General features: G+C 43.8%; 1 protein-coding gene across 1 annotated transcript in view; it reads left to right on the forward strand.

Annotated features, from left to right (window-relative positions):
* The first annotated feature begins 10,905 nt into the window (after nucleotides 1-10,905).
* The window catches only part of SPEF2 (sperm flagellar 2), a 93,497-nt gene continuing 87,091 nt past the window's right edge, over nucleotides 10,906-17,311 (forward strand). Inside the window, 2 exon segments of the mRNA XM_054177824.1 lie at nucleotides 10,906-10,980; nucleotides 11,779-11,881. Of these exon segments, the coding sequence (XP_054033799.1) occupies nucleotides 10,923-10,980; nucleotides 11,779-11,881 (161 nt within the window). The 5' untranslated portion in view covers nucleotides 10,906-10,922.

Here is a 17,311-nt window from a genome sequence, read left to right on the forward strand (position 1 = left end):
TTCTATTCTAAAGACATGGGATTCTTCTGCTTTACTCTGCTCTTGTGAGACCCCACCTTGAATACTGCGTCCAGTTCTAGCAGCCCCATCTTAAAAAGGACACAGAACTATTGGGGGAGTCCAGAGGAGGGCCAAAAAGATGATGTGAGGGCTGAAGGATAGGCTGGGGGAGCTGGGGTTGTACAGCCTGAAGGAAAAAGGACTGGGGGGACCATATAGATGCCTTCCAATACCTGAAGGAAACCTAGAGAAAGGCTGGAAAAGGACTTCTCATAAGGGTGTCTAGTAACAGGACAAGGGGGAATGGTTTTAAGGGAAGGGAAAGAAGGTTTAGGCTGGATCTTAGAAGAGGTTCTTCCATATAAGGGTGGTGGGATTTTGAAATAGTTTGCCTGGGAAGGTTGTGGATGCCCCCTCCCTACAGGTATTCAAGGCCAGGTTTGATGAGGCCTTGACCAACCAAGTCAAGATGAGAGGCATCCCTCTTTTGACAACCAGCTAACCATGAGCCAGCAGTATTCTCAGGTGGCCAATGTCTTCCTGGTGTGTATCAGAAACAGTGTGCCAAGTAAGACCAAGGAAATGATTGTACCCCTGTTCTTGGTAGTGCTGAGGCCAAATACCAAATTCCGTGTTCAGTTTTGGGCCCCTCGCTACAAGAAAAACATTATGGTACTAGACCGTGTCCAAAGAAGGCAACAAAGCTGCATAATGGCCTAAAGCACAAATCTTACAAGCAGCAGAGAGAACTGGCATTGTTTAGCTTAAAAAAAAAAAGAAGGATGAGGGGAGACCTTACCACTACAACTATTCAAATGGAAGTTTTAGAGAGGTTGGGATCAGTTTGCTCAATCAAGTAACAAGTGATAGGACAGGAGGAACTGGTCAGAAGTCACACCAAGGGAAGTATAGACTAGATATTAGGGAGAATTTCTTTACTGAAGGATTTAGCAGACATTGGAATGGCTTGCCCACGGCAGTGGTGAAGTCCCCATCCCTGGAGGTATTTAAGAGTTCTGTAGCTTAAGGATATAGTTTAGTTAAGGACTTGTCAGTTAATGAACTCAATGGTATCAAAAGTCTTTTCCAACCTAGGCAATCATGGGAACAGGAATGCTACTACATTTCGCCCCCCACATTATTCCAGAAAATTACATTATTAAATATATGCACAGAATATATAGAAAGATACACCATACCTGAATAGCTAAAATATGACAATAGAGTTTGTAATACAGGTATTATGGTGTAGTATCCACAGTTCTCCTAAGAAGTTCTGGATACATACAAGGACAGTGCATGTAAAAGAAAAAGTGGCATAATTTAGCCTCAATTCTTCCTTTTTTATACTTCACCTCTGAATATGACCTCAGAAAATGAGACAGGTCTTAGGTCTTTCAACAACATGAAACCATTTCAGAAGCAATTATATGACAACACGAGACCATTAAGCTGTAAAATATGGATCATCATATTCAGGTCAAAGACGAAAGAGAAAAAAAGAGAATCATATTTAAATATTTTTGTTCTGCAATACAGACATAGGCTATAACAAATTTCAAAGCTCAACAAAACAAAATACTACACATTGCAGTTGCTGTTCTGCATTACAGAATCACAGAAAACATCCCGTTGGAAGAGACCTCAAGGATCAGCCCAACCTTCAACCCAGCACTGAAGGGTCAATACTAAACCATGTGCTAAAGCATCAGGTCCACACACTGCTTAAACACCTCCAGGGATGATGACTCCATGCAGATGATTTATACACAGGATGGAAATATCTACCTTTCTTGCAAGAGAATGTTGCAAATAGTACCTCTCTTATACAGAAGTGATGGGGACAGTAGAAAAAAATTACCTAAATATCAAAAGCTTGCTAAGGAAAGCAAAGTTACTTCCTCTGTTTCACAAAAGGAAAAAGTGAGCCAGAGATGCCCAGCTATACTTATTCTCTTCTCTTAGCACAAACAAGCTGATGGATGATAAATTCAAAAGATGTAGAGTAGAGTAGAATAGGACAGGACAAATCAGAACAAACCAGTTAGAAGTGACCTACAAAATGTTCCAGTAAGTTGTATTTATGTAATTGTTCAAATTAAAAAATGTCATGAAAAATAAAAATATTACATCAGTGAATTATACATAGAATTCAGTGGGGGGGGAAGGTATTTTTTTTTCCAAATAAATAACTTTATGGGAAAGAAAACTAAAATGGAGCACTAGGAAATAAATAATTTGTTTATTAGTGATTTGAAACACTGAACATTGTATTTATAAAAGAGCTTTCAAAATCTCCAGATGTTTTAGCAAATATTTAAAAGCACATACACACATGCTTGCACATAAACACATAACCTGTAACTGAGTTGTCTTACAAACCTTAAAGCTGGGTGTCATGAGGCAGATGGGATAGAGTTTGACTTTCCAGAATGTCCCTTAATTGTCTCCCTGAGTTGCTTTGGGATGGTTGCAACCACCAAGATCCATTCCCACTTGTAAAGGGTTTCCTGTACTAATCTAACAAAGCAGAGTAAACTGAATTACTTAGCTTTAGACACAGATGTTAAGATGACCAAAACTTGAAATAATTGAACCAAAACTCGTATGAATTTAACTCCTGCATTGTCTAGCCAGACATAGGCTTTCCATATACCTAGGCTTTCCATATATTCCTCTCTCACCATGGAACTGAAATGGTTAAAATGTTCCCTTAAGAAATTGTTGATTAAAGGTTCCCAAGGCAGCTAATCACAAGAATCAGTTGCATAATTCCAGGAACAGAATTATACAAATTTATAAACACTGAATTATTAGATTATATTTGCACAGTCTATAATTAGATTAATTTGATGCTGTATGACCAGTAAAGTCTGTTTCAAAATTAAAACTTTTTTTCTGTGCTTTACCTGTCCCATTCAAGTGATATCAAGTTCAAAAAATAATATTTTATAGGCTTGGGCTTTTTCTTATTCCAAATATGATAAAAAAGAATTATCACAGAATCGCAGAATGTTAGGAGCCAGAAGGGACCTCAAGAGATCATTTAGTTAACCCCCCCTTGCAGAATAGGATCACCTATATCAGATATAGAATAGAATGGAATAGAATGGAATAGAATTAGAAAAAAAATAACCAGGTTGGAAGACACCTCCCAGATGATCAAGTCCAACCTACCACCCAACACCGTCTAATCAACTAATCCATGGCACCAAGCACCCCACCCTCTTCTTAGACACTTCCAGTAATGGTGATTCCACCACCTCCCCAGGCAGCCCATTCCAATGGGCAATCACTCTTTCTGTGAAGAGCTTCTTCCTAACATCCAGCCGAAACCTCCCCTGGTGGAGCTTGAGACTGTGTCCTCTTGTTCTGGTGCTGGTTGCCTGGGAGAAGAGACCAACCCCTACCTGCCTACTACCTCCCTTCAGGTAGTTGTAGACAGCAAGAAGGTCTCCCCTGAGCCTCCTCTTTTCCAGGCTAAGCAACCTCAGCCCCCTCAGCTTCTCCTCATAGGGCTTGTGCTCCAAACCCCTCACCAGCTTTGCTGCCCTTCTCTGGACTCAATCCAGCAACTCAACATCCTTCCTAAACTGAGGGGCCCAGAACTGGACACAGGACTCAAGGTGTGGCCTAAACAGTGCTGAGTACAGGGTGACCTCCCTGCTCCTGCTGGCCACACTGTTCCTGATGCAGGCCAGGATGCCACTGGACTTCTTAGCCACCTGGGCACACTACTGGCTCATGTTCAGCCTACTATCAACCAGTACCTTCAGGTCCCTTTCTGTCTGGCCACTCTCCAGCCACTCTGACCCCAGCCTGTACCACTGCATGGAGTTGTTGTGGCCAATGTGTGGAACCCGGCACTTAGATGTGTTAAATCTCATGGCATTGGACTCTGCCCATCTGTCCAGCCTGCCGAGGTCCCTCTGCAGAGCCCTCCTACGCTCTAACAGATCAACTCCTGCCCCCAGCTTGGTGTCATCCACAAATTTACTGATGATGGACTCAATCCCCTCATCCAGATCATCAATTAAGATATTGAACAGGATGAGGCCTACCACTGATCCTTGGGGGACACTACTAGTGACTGGCCTCCAGCTGGATGTTGCACCATTCACCACCACTCTCTGGGCACAGCCCTCTAGCCAGTTCGTAACCCAGAGCAGAGTGCTGCTGTCCAAGCCATGGGCTGACAGCTTGGCCAGGAGTTTGCTGTGGGGGACGGTGTCAAAGGCCTTGCTGAAGTCCAAGTAGACTACATCCACAGCTTTCCCCACATCCATCAGGCAGGTCACCTGATCATAGAAGAAGATCAGGTTGGTCAGGCAGGACTTGCTCTTCCTAAATCCATGCTGGCTTGGCCTGATCCTTTGGCCATCCTGTAAGTGCTGTGTGATTGCACTCAAGATGACCTCTTCCATAATCTTGCCAGGCACTGAGGTCAGGCTGATAGGCCTGGAATAACCTGGCTCCTCCTTCCAGCCCTTCTTGTGGATGGGCACCACGTTGGCCAGCTTCCAGTCATCTGGGACTTCTCCAGTGAGCCATGAGTGTTGAAAAATGATGGAGAGCAGCTTGGCCAGCACATCTGCCAGCTCTCAGAATCCTAGGATGGATCCTGTCTGGTCCCATGGCCTTGTGGCTGAGCAGGTCTCTTAACTACTTCCTCCTGTATTACAGGGGAACTATCCTGCTTCCTGACTCCATCTGCCAGCTCTGGAGGCCAGTTGTCTGGAAGACAACCTGTCCTGATATTAAAAATTGAGGCAAAGAATGTGTTAAGTACCTCTGCCTTTTCTTCACCTTTTGTTAAAATATTCCACTCCATGTCCACCAAGGAGTGGAGGTTGTCCTTGCCCCTCCTTTTGCCATTAATATATTTGTAGAAGGATTTTTTTGTTGTCCCTCACAGCAGTGGCCAGTCTAAGCTCTAAATGGGCTTTTGCCTAATTTTTTTCCTGCATGACCTAGCACATCCTTAAACATTTCATGGGTAACCTCCCCTTTCTTCCAAAGATGATACACCCTCTTTTTTTCCCTTAATTCACTCAGAAGCTCATTGCCCATCCAGGCTGGCCATCTACCCCTGTGGCTCATATTCCGGCACACTGGCACAGCCTGTTCCTGTGCCTTCAAGAGCTCTTTCTTGAAGTAGGTCCAGCCCTCCTCGACTCCATTGTTTTAAGGGCTGTTTCCCAAGGTATCTTCTGAGTTAGTTCCTTGAGTAACCTGAAGTCCACCCGCCAGAAGTCCAGAGTGGAGGTTTTGTTGCTGCCCCTCTTAGCTTGACTGCATATTGAAAACTCAATTATTTCATGGTCACTGGACCCCAGACAGCCTTCAACCACCACATCTCCCATCAGCCCTTCTCAGTTGGTAAAAAGAAGGTCAAGCAAAGCCTTACCCCTGGTAGGCTCATACAGCAGCTGGGATAAGAAGCTATCCTCCATACACTCTAAGAACCTTCTAGACTGCCTCCTCTCTGCTAAGTTCTAGATCCTCCCTGATTTACAGGGCCACCTCTTCACCCCTTCTTCCTCACCTGTCTCTCCTGAAGAGCCTGTAGCCATCAATTACAGTGCTGCTGTCATGTGAGTCATCCCACCATGTTTCTGTGATGGCAACTACATCTTAACTTTCGGGCTGTAATAAGGCTTCCATGTGCTCTTGTTTGTTGCCCATGCTGTGTGCATTAGTGTACATGCACTTCAGCTGGGCTGCTGGTTTTACCTGACTCCAACTTACCACCCTCAGACTCCTGTCTGGGGGGAGTGGTTTCAGCCCCCCCCAGTGATCAGTGATCACACAGGATCGCATCCAGATGGGTCTTGAGTAGTGAGGGAGTCTCTACAACACTCCTGTACATCCTGTTCCAGTGTTCTGTCACCCTCACATTGAAAAAGTTTTCATCATGTTTCCATGGAACTTCCTATGCCTCTACTTCCACCTACTGGCCCTTGTCCTGTCATTGGGTATCACTAAGAGCCTGATCCATCATCTTGGCACTCACCCTTTACATATTTATAAACATTAATGAGGTCAACCCTTAGTCTCCTCTTCTCCAAGTTGAAGAGACTCAGCTCCCTCAGTCTCTCCGCATAAGGAAGGTGTTCCACTCTTTTAATAACTTCTCTGGCTCTGCACTGGACTCTTCAAGCAGTTCCCGGTCCTTCCTGAACTGAGAGGCCCAGAATTGGACCCAATATTCCAGATGCAGCCTCACCAGGCCATAGTAGAGTGGGAGGAGAACCTCTCTCAACCTGCTAACCACACCATTTCCCATACACCCCAGAATGGCATTGGACTTCTTGGCCACAAGAGCACATTGCTGGCTCATGGGTCAGCCTTCCCCACTAGGACCCCAAGGTCCTTTTTCTCTTTACTGCTCTCTAGCAGGTCAGTCCCCAATCTACACTGATACATGAGGTTGTTCTTTCCAGAAACGTACACCTAAATGTTAGAAAGGCACCTTTCCCTAAATAGAGGATAAAGACTACTCTAAGATTCTTGTGACCTGTGCAGAACACATGGATGTGTCTCTGGGAAAGATAAGCTTTATAAGTGGATTTCATTTACATGTTTTACTATGTACAATGCAGAAGAATTCTTGTCACAAGCAACATGATGATTTTTTATTTTAAAATGGAAATAAGAATTTATTAAATTGCTATGAGCAGCAAGGATTCTATTCAAGTTTATACTAAATCTTTAAATTCTCTAATGTACTTTCAAAGAAGATAATCACTGCCTTACTAGTACTTGTGTAAGAAAATATTTAATGTCAGTACGTACCCACTTGTAGAACTGCAGTTGAAGTATCTGTTTTGAATAGTGCAGCCTGAGCACCTGTGTTTGGTATTGCAAAAGAGAATCAAAAGCATGCTGAGATGCAAAACAAGGGAAAATGCAAAATGAGCTGTACTGTCAGGAACCATCAGTGACAAGAAAGAAAATCAGTCATGTGGTGTATCACCTCTTCAATGATGATGAAGAAAGGTTTACCTAAGTATCCACCTAGACTAAGGCTAGTTCAAACTCAGTGAGGTTTTCAGAAAAAGCAGGGAAAAAATGGTGCATTCTGGATAGTAATCAGACAATTATTCAGTCCACTGTCAAACATAGAGATTTGAAACTGTCTGCATGCATTCATGGAAGGAAAAGATAATCACGCTAGCTTACATGAATGGAGAAAGTTCTTTACCATAATTGGTGGCTGGGAAAATGTTCTGTTGGGCATCTTAGTACATACTAACAGGTTTTAGTATATGCTTTTCTCCAGTTTCTTCCCCAGAATTTGTTATTAAACAGTGTTAGAGGCGAGACACTGGACAAACACAAAGTCTGAATCAATAAACCTGTTGTCTTCTGCCAATAGAGAAAAACAAGGTAGGACTTAGAATAGAGTGCCAGAGTTGCGATATCCTACATCTCAGCAGAGGCAGTGGAACTGAGAGCTGCAGATAGTGAACAGCTGTAGAAATGTGCAGTGAGCACACACTTCAAGATCACAGCAGAGTTTTATGGTTTATTCCTCTCCTGTCCTCAGTACAGGAGAATAAACTGGTGACAGGAAGAGCGTATCTGTGCAGGATTAATATAGCTACATCTAAGTTTCAAAGCAGATGTAATCATTTCATCATGCCAGACAGAATTAATAATGTAAAGTAAAATGAAAAATCAAATTACTAAGGGAAAAATGGAAAAGAAGCACTTTGGGAAGTGGGAGCAATTTAGCCTCTTTGTAACTTCCTAGGAATGGTTAAAGGCAAAGAAACTGTAAGAATTATAGGTACAAAAATCCTACTTAACTGTCTTTTATAAACAGTATTAGTGATGCAGCAACAAATTCTGGTGCAAAAAAGGAAAGACCTAAGCTTACACATTTCTTATTTACTTGCTGTAATTTTAATGCTATTACTGTCTGCATAGCTTTAATCTAAATGCAGTTTAAGAATACAGGTAGTTCTCCATTTGTTCTCCATCTCAGTTGTACTAAGTCACTCCTAATTAACTCCCTCTTTCAAACAAAGCATTTTCATTGTACTTTTTGATAAATGTTTAGGTTGGATTTTGCCCTTTTATTGTTAATGCCTACTATGTCCATGTTATTCAAAACTAGTATCCTCAAAACCTGAAGGCTTAATTAAGTCATAAACTCTTTTTGTGCTCTTCATACATGCAATTTCTTCCATAAGGGTAAAAAGAAAGAGATGTAACAGATAATCCCTCGCACTAGATCCCTATTTTATGTGTTCTATTGCTTTGACCATTAGAAATACAACTTACAGAAAATTCTTTCCTCTTTTAAAGCAAGTCCACAGGAAGATACATGGTTGAAAACAGAGTTTAGGTGGAAAATTCAAATGCATTCCACAGACCAGAACTAGTGCCTAAAAGATACATTATCCTAAGTACCTGTAGAAAATTAATTTGGAATTTCCAGAACATTGCCACTGAAATTCCTATGAAGAAGTAAGAAATTACCAGAACTCCAAATAAATAATCTTGTTATCTAGACATACTGTTGTTTTCAGAAAGAGTAGAATTATGGAAACAGTTACCTTTTTTGCCAAGTATTTTCTTTTGAACACTTTCTGTACTCAGCTTTCACACTGCGGAACACAGAAATCCAAGTTCTTAAATTTAGGGAAAGAATGAAAAAATTGATTACTACATTATTCCATCACTATGCAGAATTCTGTAAGAAAGGTACATTAAATTGGTAAGAGCTAAGACAGATGAAACAGCAAACTATTGAACTATGAAAGAACTTCCACTTCTCACAATTCTAGTTTATGAGTATTATATCTCAGCAGAGAGAACAACCAATGCTGTATTTTAAAAAAAAAAGCTGTTTAGAAATCCACTGAATATGATAATTAACTTGAATTTTGATAATGAACTTGAGCTTTAGTCCATAAAAAATTCTAAAGACATAGGAAACACCAGTGTTTTAAAGTCAGAGGTGATATACAAAGAATTCTAAACTTCATATAGTCTGTTCTGATTGTATTTTAAAATCAACATAAACTTTTGTTCATGATTACTTAATGCAACATTAAGCTACACATAATTACGTATACTTTGATTTCTGGAGCTGAGGAAAAAAATTACATGCTGAAGCTAACATAGATATGTTCTTTGCACTTACATACCAGAAATACACTCTGATGGTAGATATTCCCATTGCAAACATTATAATTAAAAAAACAAACAAAACCCAAAAACCCAAAACAAACCACAAACCCAAAACACACACACACACAGAGAATTTGTCACTCACTGAAGAGTGTTTTTATAACAACACACACAAAAAAACCTTTAAGTCTTTAAAAGGATATAAAAATTAATTTAAACACCTGCCCTGAAAGTATTTCCCCTCTTTGGAAGTCTGTTGCTTGATTCATCCATGCACCAGTATTTCTGCAATGACCTTCTCAAGATATAAATTATTGGCCAATTATACATTTGCTCCTACAAAGTGGCAATTTAATTTGATTTAAAGCACACCCTCTGTAAAAGCACAGAGATTTAACATGAAGACTTACAAAGGAACAGTATCTATAACATGCCATGTTGTTTATGTCAACTGGTGATCAATTTTCACTTTGGAAAACTATGCTTAATTTGTTGTCAGCCTGTCATTAACCACTATATCCTCTTGTTTCTGTCTGTTCTAGATTGAATAATCCTGTGTAATTCTGTACTGCATTGAGAAGTACTTGAAAACTAAATTAAATGAATGAGAGCTCTTAATGAAAAAGGCCAATGTAAACTTTCAAGGCATACAGTTATTTTCCAGATGGAGTCATTTTTTCTCTTTCTACATTTTTGTAACACACTATTCCAATCAGGGCACCAAAGCTATACACTATTAGTTCAGGGTGATCACCTAACACAAGGGAAAGCAAAGCAAAACCAGTGAGGCTCATTTCAAAACAAGCTCGAATCCCTGAACTGGTTCACTGCAAAGCCACACGAGCAGCTGTATTGGCACATGAATGCTTCTGACTTCTTACACAAACACTACTGTTGAGAAACATCCCTGTAAATGTGTGGCGCACATTTAAACTGGCAGAGATTTTTCTCTAGAGCTTTCGCTCTCCCTCCCCCTTTCATACGGTGCCAACACAGTAATTTGTGCCACTATGTAAGCTGATGTGGGAAAATACTGTGGATTATGTTTTCTTACTTTTTCCTCCCGGACTTTTTCCGCCTGCGATTTTCCTGCCCTACACCACCTGCACTAGCGCAAGAGCAAATTCTGCAACAAGCCATGTAAAGTTGGGGTGGAACGGGCAAGTAGTGATTCAAACACCTATTAGACAAGCAGCCAGACACGCGGCCACGCAGCCAGGAGGCGTCTGGGGCCAGCAGGGAGCACGGCTGACACGGCAGCCACCCCGCAACCCCAGCCCGCAATGGCAGACCTCACGGAAGACGACAGAATGGCCCTCGAAAGGAACGCTGAGCTACAGGAGCCATCGACCACCTGAGGCTAGAAGCGCCCTGCTGCCCTCCCACAGCGACAAGCTCCGCTCACCCGCCCCTGCCTGAGTCCCCAGGCAACCCCGTGGTCGCCCGCTCAACGCCTTACGGCCCCGCCAGAGGAGGGCGCTTAGACCGCGCAACGGCCCAGCGCGTACCCCTCCGCCGGCGTCCGCGGTGGCAGGCACGCGCCCCTTCTCGCGGCGCGCTCACCTTCCTCCTCGCCTCCCCGCCCCGGCCACACCCGCAGCCCCCCCAACCCGCAGCGCATGCGCCACCTTCGCGGAGCCGCGCGCGCCAGTGGGGCTCAGCCGCAGGAGCGGGCGCTTCGCCGGCAGGCCCCCGCCCCCTCCGCGGCGCATGCGCCGCGTCCTGTCGTCGTGGCAACGGGACGCGGTGCCAGACCGTCGTGAGCGCCGCGGCCGCTTGCCATGTCGGAGATTTTATGCGAGTGGCTGAACAAGGAGGTGAAGCTTTCCCGGACCGTGGGTGAGTGGGAACCCCCCTGGGAGGCGGCAGGGGCTAGGGGGGAGACAGGCTTTCTGTTTGTTTAGGGGGCTGCTGCAGGGTGAGGCCGTCTTGCCACTGTGGGATACCGGGGGTCCGGAGAGGGCAACTCCTTCATGACCTACCGACGAACCCTCCCGCTTCTTGGCGTCCAGATACCGACTCAGGTACATTTTTAATCTTCATGCGCGAAACAGCAGTTTTCTAGGTGAAGTCAGCTTTCCTCAAAGTTCAAAGGCTCTCAGGAGATAGGAAGGGTTCAGGCTTCATCTACTAATAGGTCCTCCAGACGAAAAAAAAAACAAACAACCCAACAAACAAGCAGTGCCTGTTTTGAGTGCCAGGTGTTGTGCTGGTTTGGAGAAGCATTTTTTTCTGCATGGAAGGAGCAACTTTCTATGAAAGAGAAGCACATTAGTTTTAACTTCATTCACATTTTGAATGGAAAATGTAGCAATTTTCCTTTATATACATTACCATGATCTTAGTGACAATTATGACAATATTTACTTTTTAACTGAACGTGAGAATTAAATTACAACCTAAAACTGATATTGCTACACAGAAAGCAGATCTATTTGTGACTTGAAAACTAATTGCTGCGAGATGAATGTTGTAAAATTAGTCAGAATTTTTAAATAAAGTTTGAACTTAATTGTGTTTAAAAAATAATGAGTTGTATTGAGATTAATATATGATTTTTTAATTTTTTTTTTTTAAAAACACAACAAAACAACAAACCACAACAACAAACCAAACAACAACAAAAACCAAACAAAGGTCCAGGATCATTTTCAGAAGAATTTTCTACTGGCTACCTCCTAGGAGAACTTCTACACAAGTATGGTCTTCAGGATGACTTTAATCAATTTTCACAGAGCAGGTTAGTACATATGGATAACATATCTTTTACAGAAATTAGGCAGAGTACTTCTTTTCACTTAGGGTTTACTAATAAAGAGTGGGAAAGACTTCTGAAATTTATCAAGAGCTGATAAATCTGTAAGTAACTCAGAAGGTACTTGCACTGTTGGAGCACCTCTGCTACAAGGGTAGGCTGAGGGAGCTGGGGGTATTCAGCCTGGAGGACACCCTGGGGAAACCTAATAGCAGCATTTCCGGTACCTGAAGGGGGCCTACAGGAAGGATGGAGAGAGACTGTTTACAAAGGTCTGCAGTGACAGGACAAGGGGCAATGGCTTCAAACTAGAGAAGAGCAGATTTAGATTGGGTGTAAGGAACAAGTTCTTTACAATGAGGATGGTGGAACACTGGAACAGGTTGTCCAGGGAGGGAGCATAAGTGGAGAGAAGCAGATAGTCCACTTCAGTCAGTCAGGACCAGGTTAGAGATCACAGGATCACAGGATGTTAGGGGTTGGAAGGGACCTCTGAAGATCATCAAGTCCACCCCCCCTGCCAGAGCAGGACCATAAAATCTAGCACAGATTGCACAGGAACACATCCAGATGGGTTCTAAAAGTCTCCAGGGAAGGAGACTCCACAACCTATCTGGGCAGCCTGTTCCAGTGCTCCGTGACCCTCACAGTGAAGAAGTTGTTCCTCATGTTGAGGTGAAACCTGTGCTGTCATTTTCATCCACTGCCTCTTGTCCTGTCACAGGGTGCAACTCAGCAGAGCTTGTCACCTCCTTCTTGACACCTAGCCCTAAGATATTTATAAACATTTATTAGATCCCCTCTCAGTCTTCTCCAGATTAAAAAGCCCCTGATCTCTCAGTCTCTCCTCATAGGATAGGGCATGTGCTCCAGTCCCTCAATCATCCTTGTAGCCCTCTGTTGGACTCTCCAGTAAATCCATATCCCTCTTGAACTGGGGAGCCCAAAACTAGACTCAATATTCCAGGTCTGGCCTCAGCAGAGCAGAGTAAAGGGGGAGGAGAACCTCAATCTGGTGGACACACTCCTCTTAATGCACCCCAGGATCCCATTGACCTTCTTGGCCACAAGGACACATTACTGTCCCATGGATGACTTGTTATCCACTAGGACTCACAGGTCCTTCTCCACAAGGCAGATCACCTCCTAACCTGTACTGGTGCAGTTTATTATTCCTTCCCAGATGCAGGACTCTGCACTTATCCTTGTTGAACCTCACTAGGTTCCTCCCTGCCCAGTTCTCCAGCCTGTCCAGGTCTTGCTGAATGGCTTCGCATCCTTCAGGTGTATCAGACAAACCTCTCAGTTTGGCATCAGCAAACCCGCTGAGCAGACACTCTGTCCCCTCATCAATGTCCAGTCTGGGACTCCCCCTGTGCCTGTCCCGCAGCATCAGTGGTGTCTACAATGTAACTGCCATTAGGGGATTTGGTTTGATATTGATTTTGTATGTATTTGTAGATACATTTGCATTTGCATTCTCTTGGAGAAATTGGCTGCTTGTGTCTTGGATGGGTGACATTTTGCTGGATAAAACACTAGCTGAATGGCTTTGCCCAAAGAGTGGAGGTGAACAGAGTTAAATCCCTTTGGTGGCCAGACACAAGTGGTACTCCTCACTACTCAGTTTTGGGGCTCCAATGGGATGCATGCACAAGTGCTGAGAGAGCTGGCTGATACTGTTGCTGAACCTCTCTCCAGAGGAGATATTCGAAACTCACCTGAATGCATTCCTATGTAATCTGGTGTAGGTGATCCTGCTCTGGCGGGGGGGGTTGGACTAGATGATTTTTCGAGGTCCCTTCCGGCCCTTAGTGTTCTGTGATTCTGTGTTTTTTGACAACTGGATGACTGGAAGAAAGCAAATGTCACTCCAGTCTTCAAAAAAGGCAAGAAGGAGGACCCAGGTAACTACAGACCAGTCAGCCTCACCTCCATTCCTGGAAAGATAATGGAGCAGCTCATCTTGGAGATCATCTCGAACCACATGGAAGACAAGAAGGTTATCAGGAGTAGTAGGGGAGATCTTGTCTGACTAATCTGATAGCTTTCTATGAAACCATGACCAAATGGCTAGATGAGAGAAAAACAGTGGATATCATATACCTTGACTTCAGTAAGGCTTTTGATACTGTCTCCCATAATATTCTCATAGAAAAGCTCATGAAATGCAGCATAGATGGCTGGTCAGTGAGGTGGGTTTAAAACTGGCTCAACAACAGAGTTCAGAGGGTTGTCATCAGTGGCAGAGAGTCACCTTGTAGGCCTGTAGCCAGTGGTGTTCCCCAGGGATTGGTACTGGGTCCAGTTCTGTTCAATATCTTTATCAATGACCTGGATGAGGGGATTGAGGGTACCCTCAGCAAGTTCGCTGATGATACAGAACTGAGGGGGTGAGATCAGGGCAGGGTGGAGAGCTGGTTGCAGGCAAACCTCATGAAGTTCAATAAGGACAAGTGCAGGGTCCTGCATCTGGGGAGGAATAACACCAGGAACCAGTATAGGTTAGGGGCTGCCCTGCTGGAAAGCAGCTCCTCGGAGAAAGACCTTGGAGTCCTAGTAGACAGCAAGTTCTCCATGTGACAACAATGTGCCCTTGTGGCCAAGAGAGCCAATGGTATCCTGGGATGCATCCAGAGCAGTGTGTTCAGCAGGTCTAAGGAGGTTCTTCTACCCCTCTACTCTGCCCTGGTGAGACCACACCTGGAATACTGTGTCCAGTTTTGGGCTACCCAGTTCAAGAGAGACAGGGAACGGCTGGAGAGAATCCAACAGAGAGACACAGTTAGAGGACTTGGGCACCTCTCCTATGAAGAGAGACTCAGAGACCTGGGGCAGTTTTGTCTTGAGAAGACTGAGCGGAAATCTGATCAATGTGTATAAATATCTGAGCGGTGGGTGTTAAGTGGAGGGGGCCAAGGTCTTTTGGGTGGTGCACAGTAATAAGACAAGAAACAATGGGTACAAGCTTGAACAGGGAAGATTTCTTCTCAACATGAGGAGAAATTCCTTTACACTGAGGGTGACAGAGACTGGGAATAGGCTGCCCAGAGAGGTTGTGGAGTTTTCCTTCTCTGGACACATTTAAAACCTGTCTGGATGCATTCCCGTGCATCCTACCCTAGGTGATCCTGCTTTGGCAGGGGAATTGGACCCAATGATTTCTTGAGATCCAACCTCTAACTGTGATACTGTGGTTGAGGCCCCTCCTCTGGAGATATTCAAGGTAAGGCTTGATGAGGCCCTGGGCAACCTGGTCTGGTTGAGGATGTCCCTGCTGACTGCAGGAAGGTCAGACTAGATGACCTTTGGAGGTCCCTTCCGGCCCAGACCGTTCTATGATTTGATAATTCTATGTTTTGATTCATGGATTAGCTACTTATTTCCAGACACATTGATACTACTACTTTAAAAAAAAGTATGCATTTTGATTGTGACTGCAATAGTAGCAAGTTAGATAGAAAGTTCAACAAGCCATTCAAGGATGTCTAAGACTGGAGAAACTGATACTAGCTATGTAGAGCCAGGAACACAGAGATGAGATGTGGTGGTGACTGTAGAATCATAGAATTGTTAGGGTTGGAAGGAACCTCAAGTATCATCTAGTTCCAACCCCCCTGCCATTGGCAGGCACAGCTTACACTAGATCAGGTTGCTCAGAGCCACATCCAACCTGGCTGTAAAATCCTCATGTCTTTATGAGAGCAAAAATGGTGGAGATACATTGTGAGTGAAACCCTGGTGGAAGATCATATAAAAATTCAGAACTTTACAAGCAAACTAGTGTAATATTAACAATGAAGAAAAACAGGAAGCTGAAAAATCTTGTGCAGATACATGCTTTGGTGTGGTGATGATACAGTTCTAGATGCACATGTATATGAAGGGTGCCAGGCTGTACATCCTTTTCCTGTTTCTCCAGAACATCTTTTTTTATGTTGTTGGGGTGGCTTTCTTTTTTTGGTTTTTGGTGGGTTTTTTTACATCTCTATTTATGCACTTTTCTATCCAAGTCCCACCAACTTGTAAGAGCAGCTTGAGCACAGCTAACAAAGGCAGAAAACAAGCCACAGCAGTTTTGCACAGTAGTGTTTAGGCTCTGCTTCTAGGACTTCCAGATCTCTCAGGAATTTCTGGTATCATTGAAGAACTTGTGGTAAATCTTAGAAGAATGTGACAGTGCATCGGGCAGTTGGGAAAGGATAGCTTCAGGAGGCTTTTACTTCTAGCAAGCTCTAGCAACTTCTAACAAGTTCTGTCAATTCTTCCTGATGAAAAAGTGTCCTGAGCTCTTCTCTCTAGAAGTCTTCTGATTAGGGAGGTGCAATTAGTGAAGATGCACTTCAGGGGTGCAAGAAGAGAATAGGAACTGTTCTGAGATACTGTATGTGTACTCAGCAAAGGCAGTGATTCATGACAGGACATGCCAGTACAACACTGAAGCAACTACTCAGAATGTCAAAAGCCTCAACTCAGGTTGCTATGCAAATAAATGAGGCAGTTCTCCATGTCTCAGGCTGTGGGGAATGACCAGTCTTTACTTGGCTGTGGGCAGGAAGAGTTGTTGGCTTTGCCTGCAGAGGTGTGTGCTTGTGGAGAATCTGTGTCACCAAGTCAAGATGCTGCAGGAGGCCAGTAGAGTGTTCAGCACCACAAATAATGAAAAGGAGACTGACTGGATCTTTTCTGCAGATACAGGAATTGGAATCCACAGCTGTGCTGATGGAGAGTCCGCCAAAGAAGTTGAAGATTGTCAAGTCCAACCAGTCTAACTGACAAGTCTGGTGGCAGTCCATGCCTCTTAGTACCATAACTGGTTACCTCTCTGAAATTCTTGTATACTAACGTGCATCATGGAGAAGGCACAGATGCCTGTGGGCAGCTAGAGGACTGTGGTATCACTGGCATCAGAGAAGTGATGTGATATCTGACACAGCTGGAGTGCTATGGTGGCCGTGTGTAGACTCCTTAGTATGGTCTGGCTGGGAAAGTGTGACCGTTTGAGGCTGTGCCTTTAAGGAAGGGGCACTCTGGCTAAATGTTTACAAATATTCTGTATTCTAAATGAATGTCATTAGCGAATTAAGGGGGAGGTGAGGTCTTAGACCCAGAGCAGCTGGAACTTTCGTTTCAGTTTCCTTCCCTTCACTCTCCCTTTCAGCTGGACTGCTTCTGGGCTTCTGGCCAACTAATAGATAAGAGATACTAACTCCTCGTGCCTAGGTCTTTGTCTGCCTTGCTAACTACCCTTTTCTCTTTTCCAACCCTCTTTGGGGAAGAAGGGAGGTGGGGGGGTGAAGGAGGCACAGGGGGAAGCCCCCTCTGTTGGGGGGCTGGTTTCTGATTGTGTTTATTTGCTGTATATTTCTATATATATTGTAAATACCTGTATATGTTGTGTTATATATAATCTGC

The sequence above is a fragment of the Dryobates pubescens genome, chromosome Z (genome assembly GCF_014839835.1).
Source record: "Dryobates pubescens isolate bDryPub1 chromosome Z, bDryPub1.pri, whole genome shotgun sequence".
In the NCBI taxonomy this organism is placed as follows: domain Eukaryota; kingdom Metazoa; phylum Chordata; class Aves; order Piciformes; family Picidae; genus Dryobates; species Dryobates pubescens.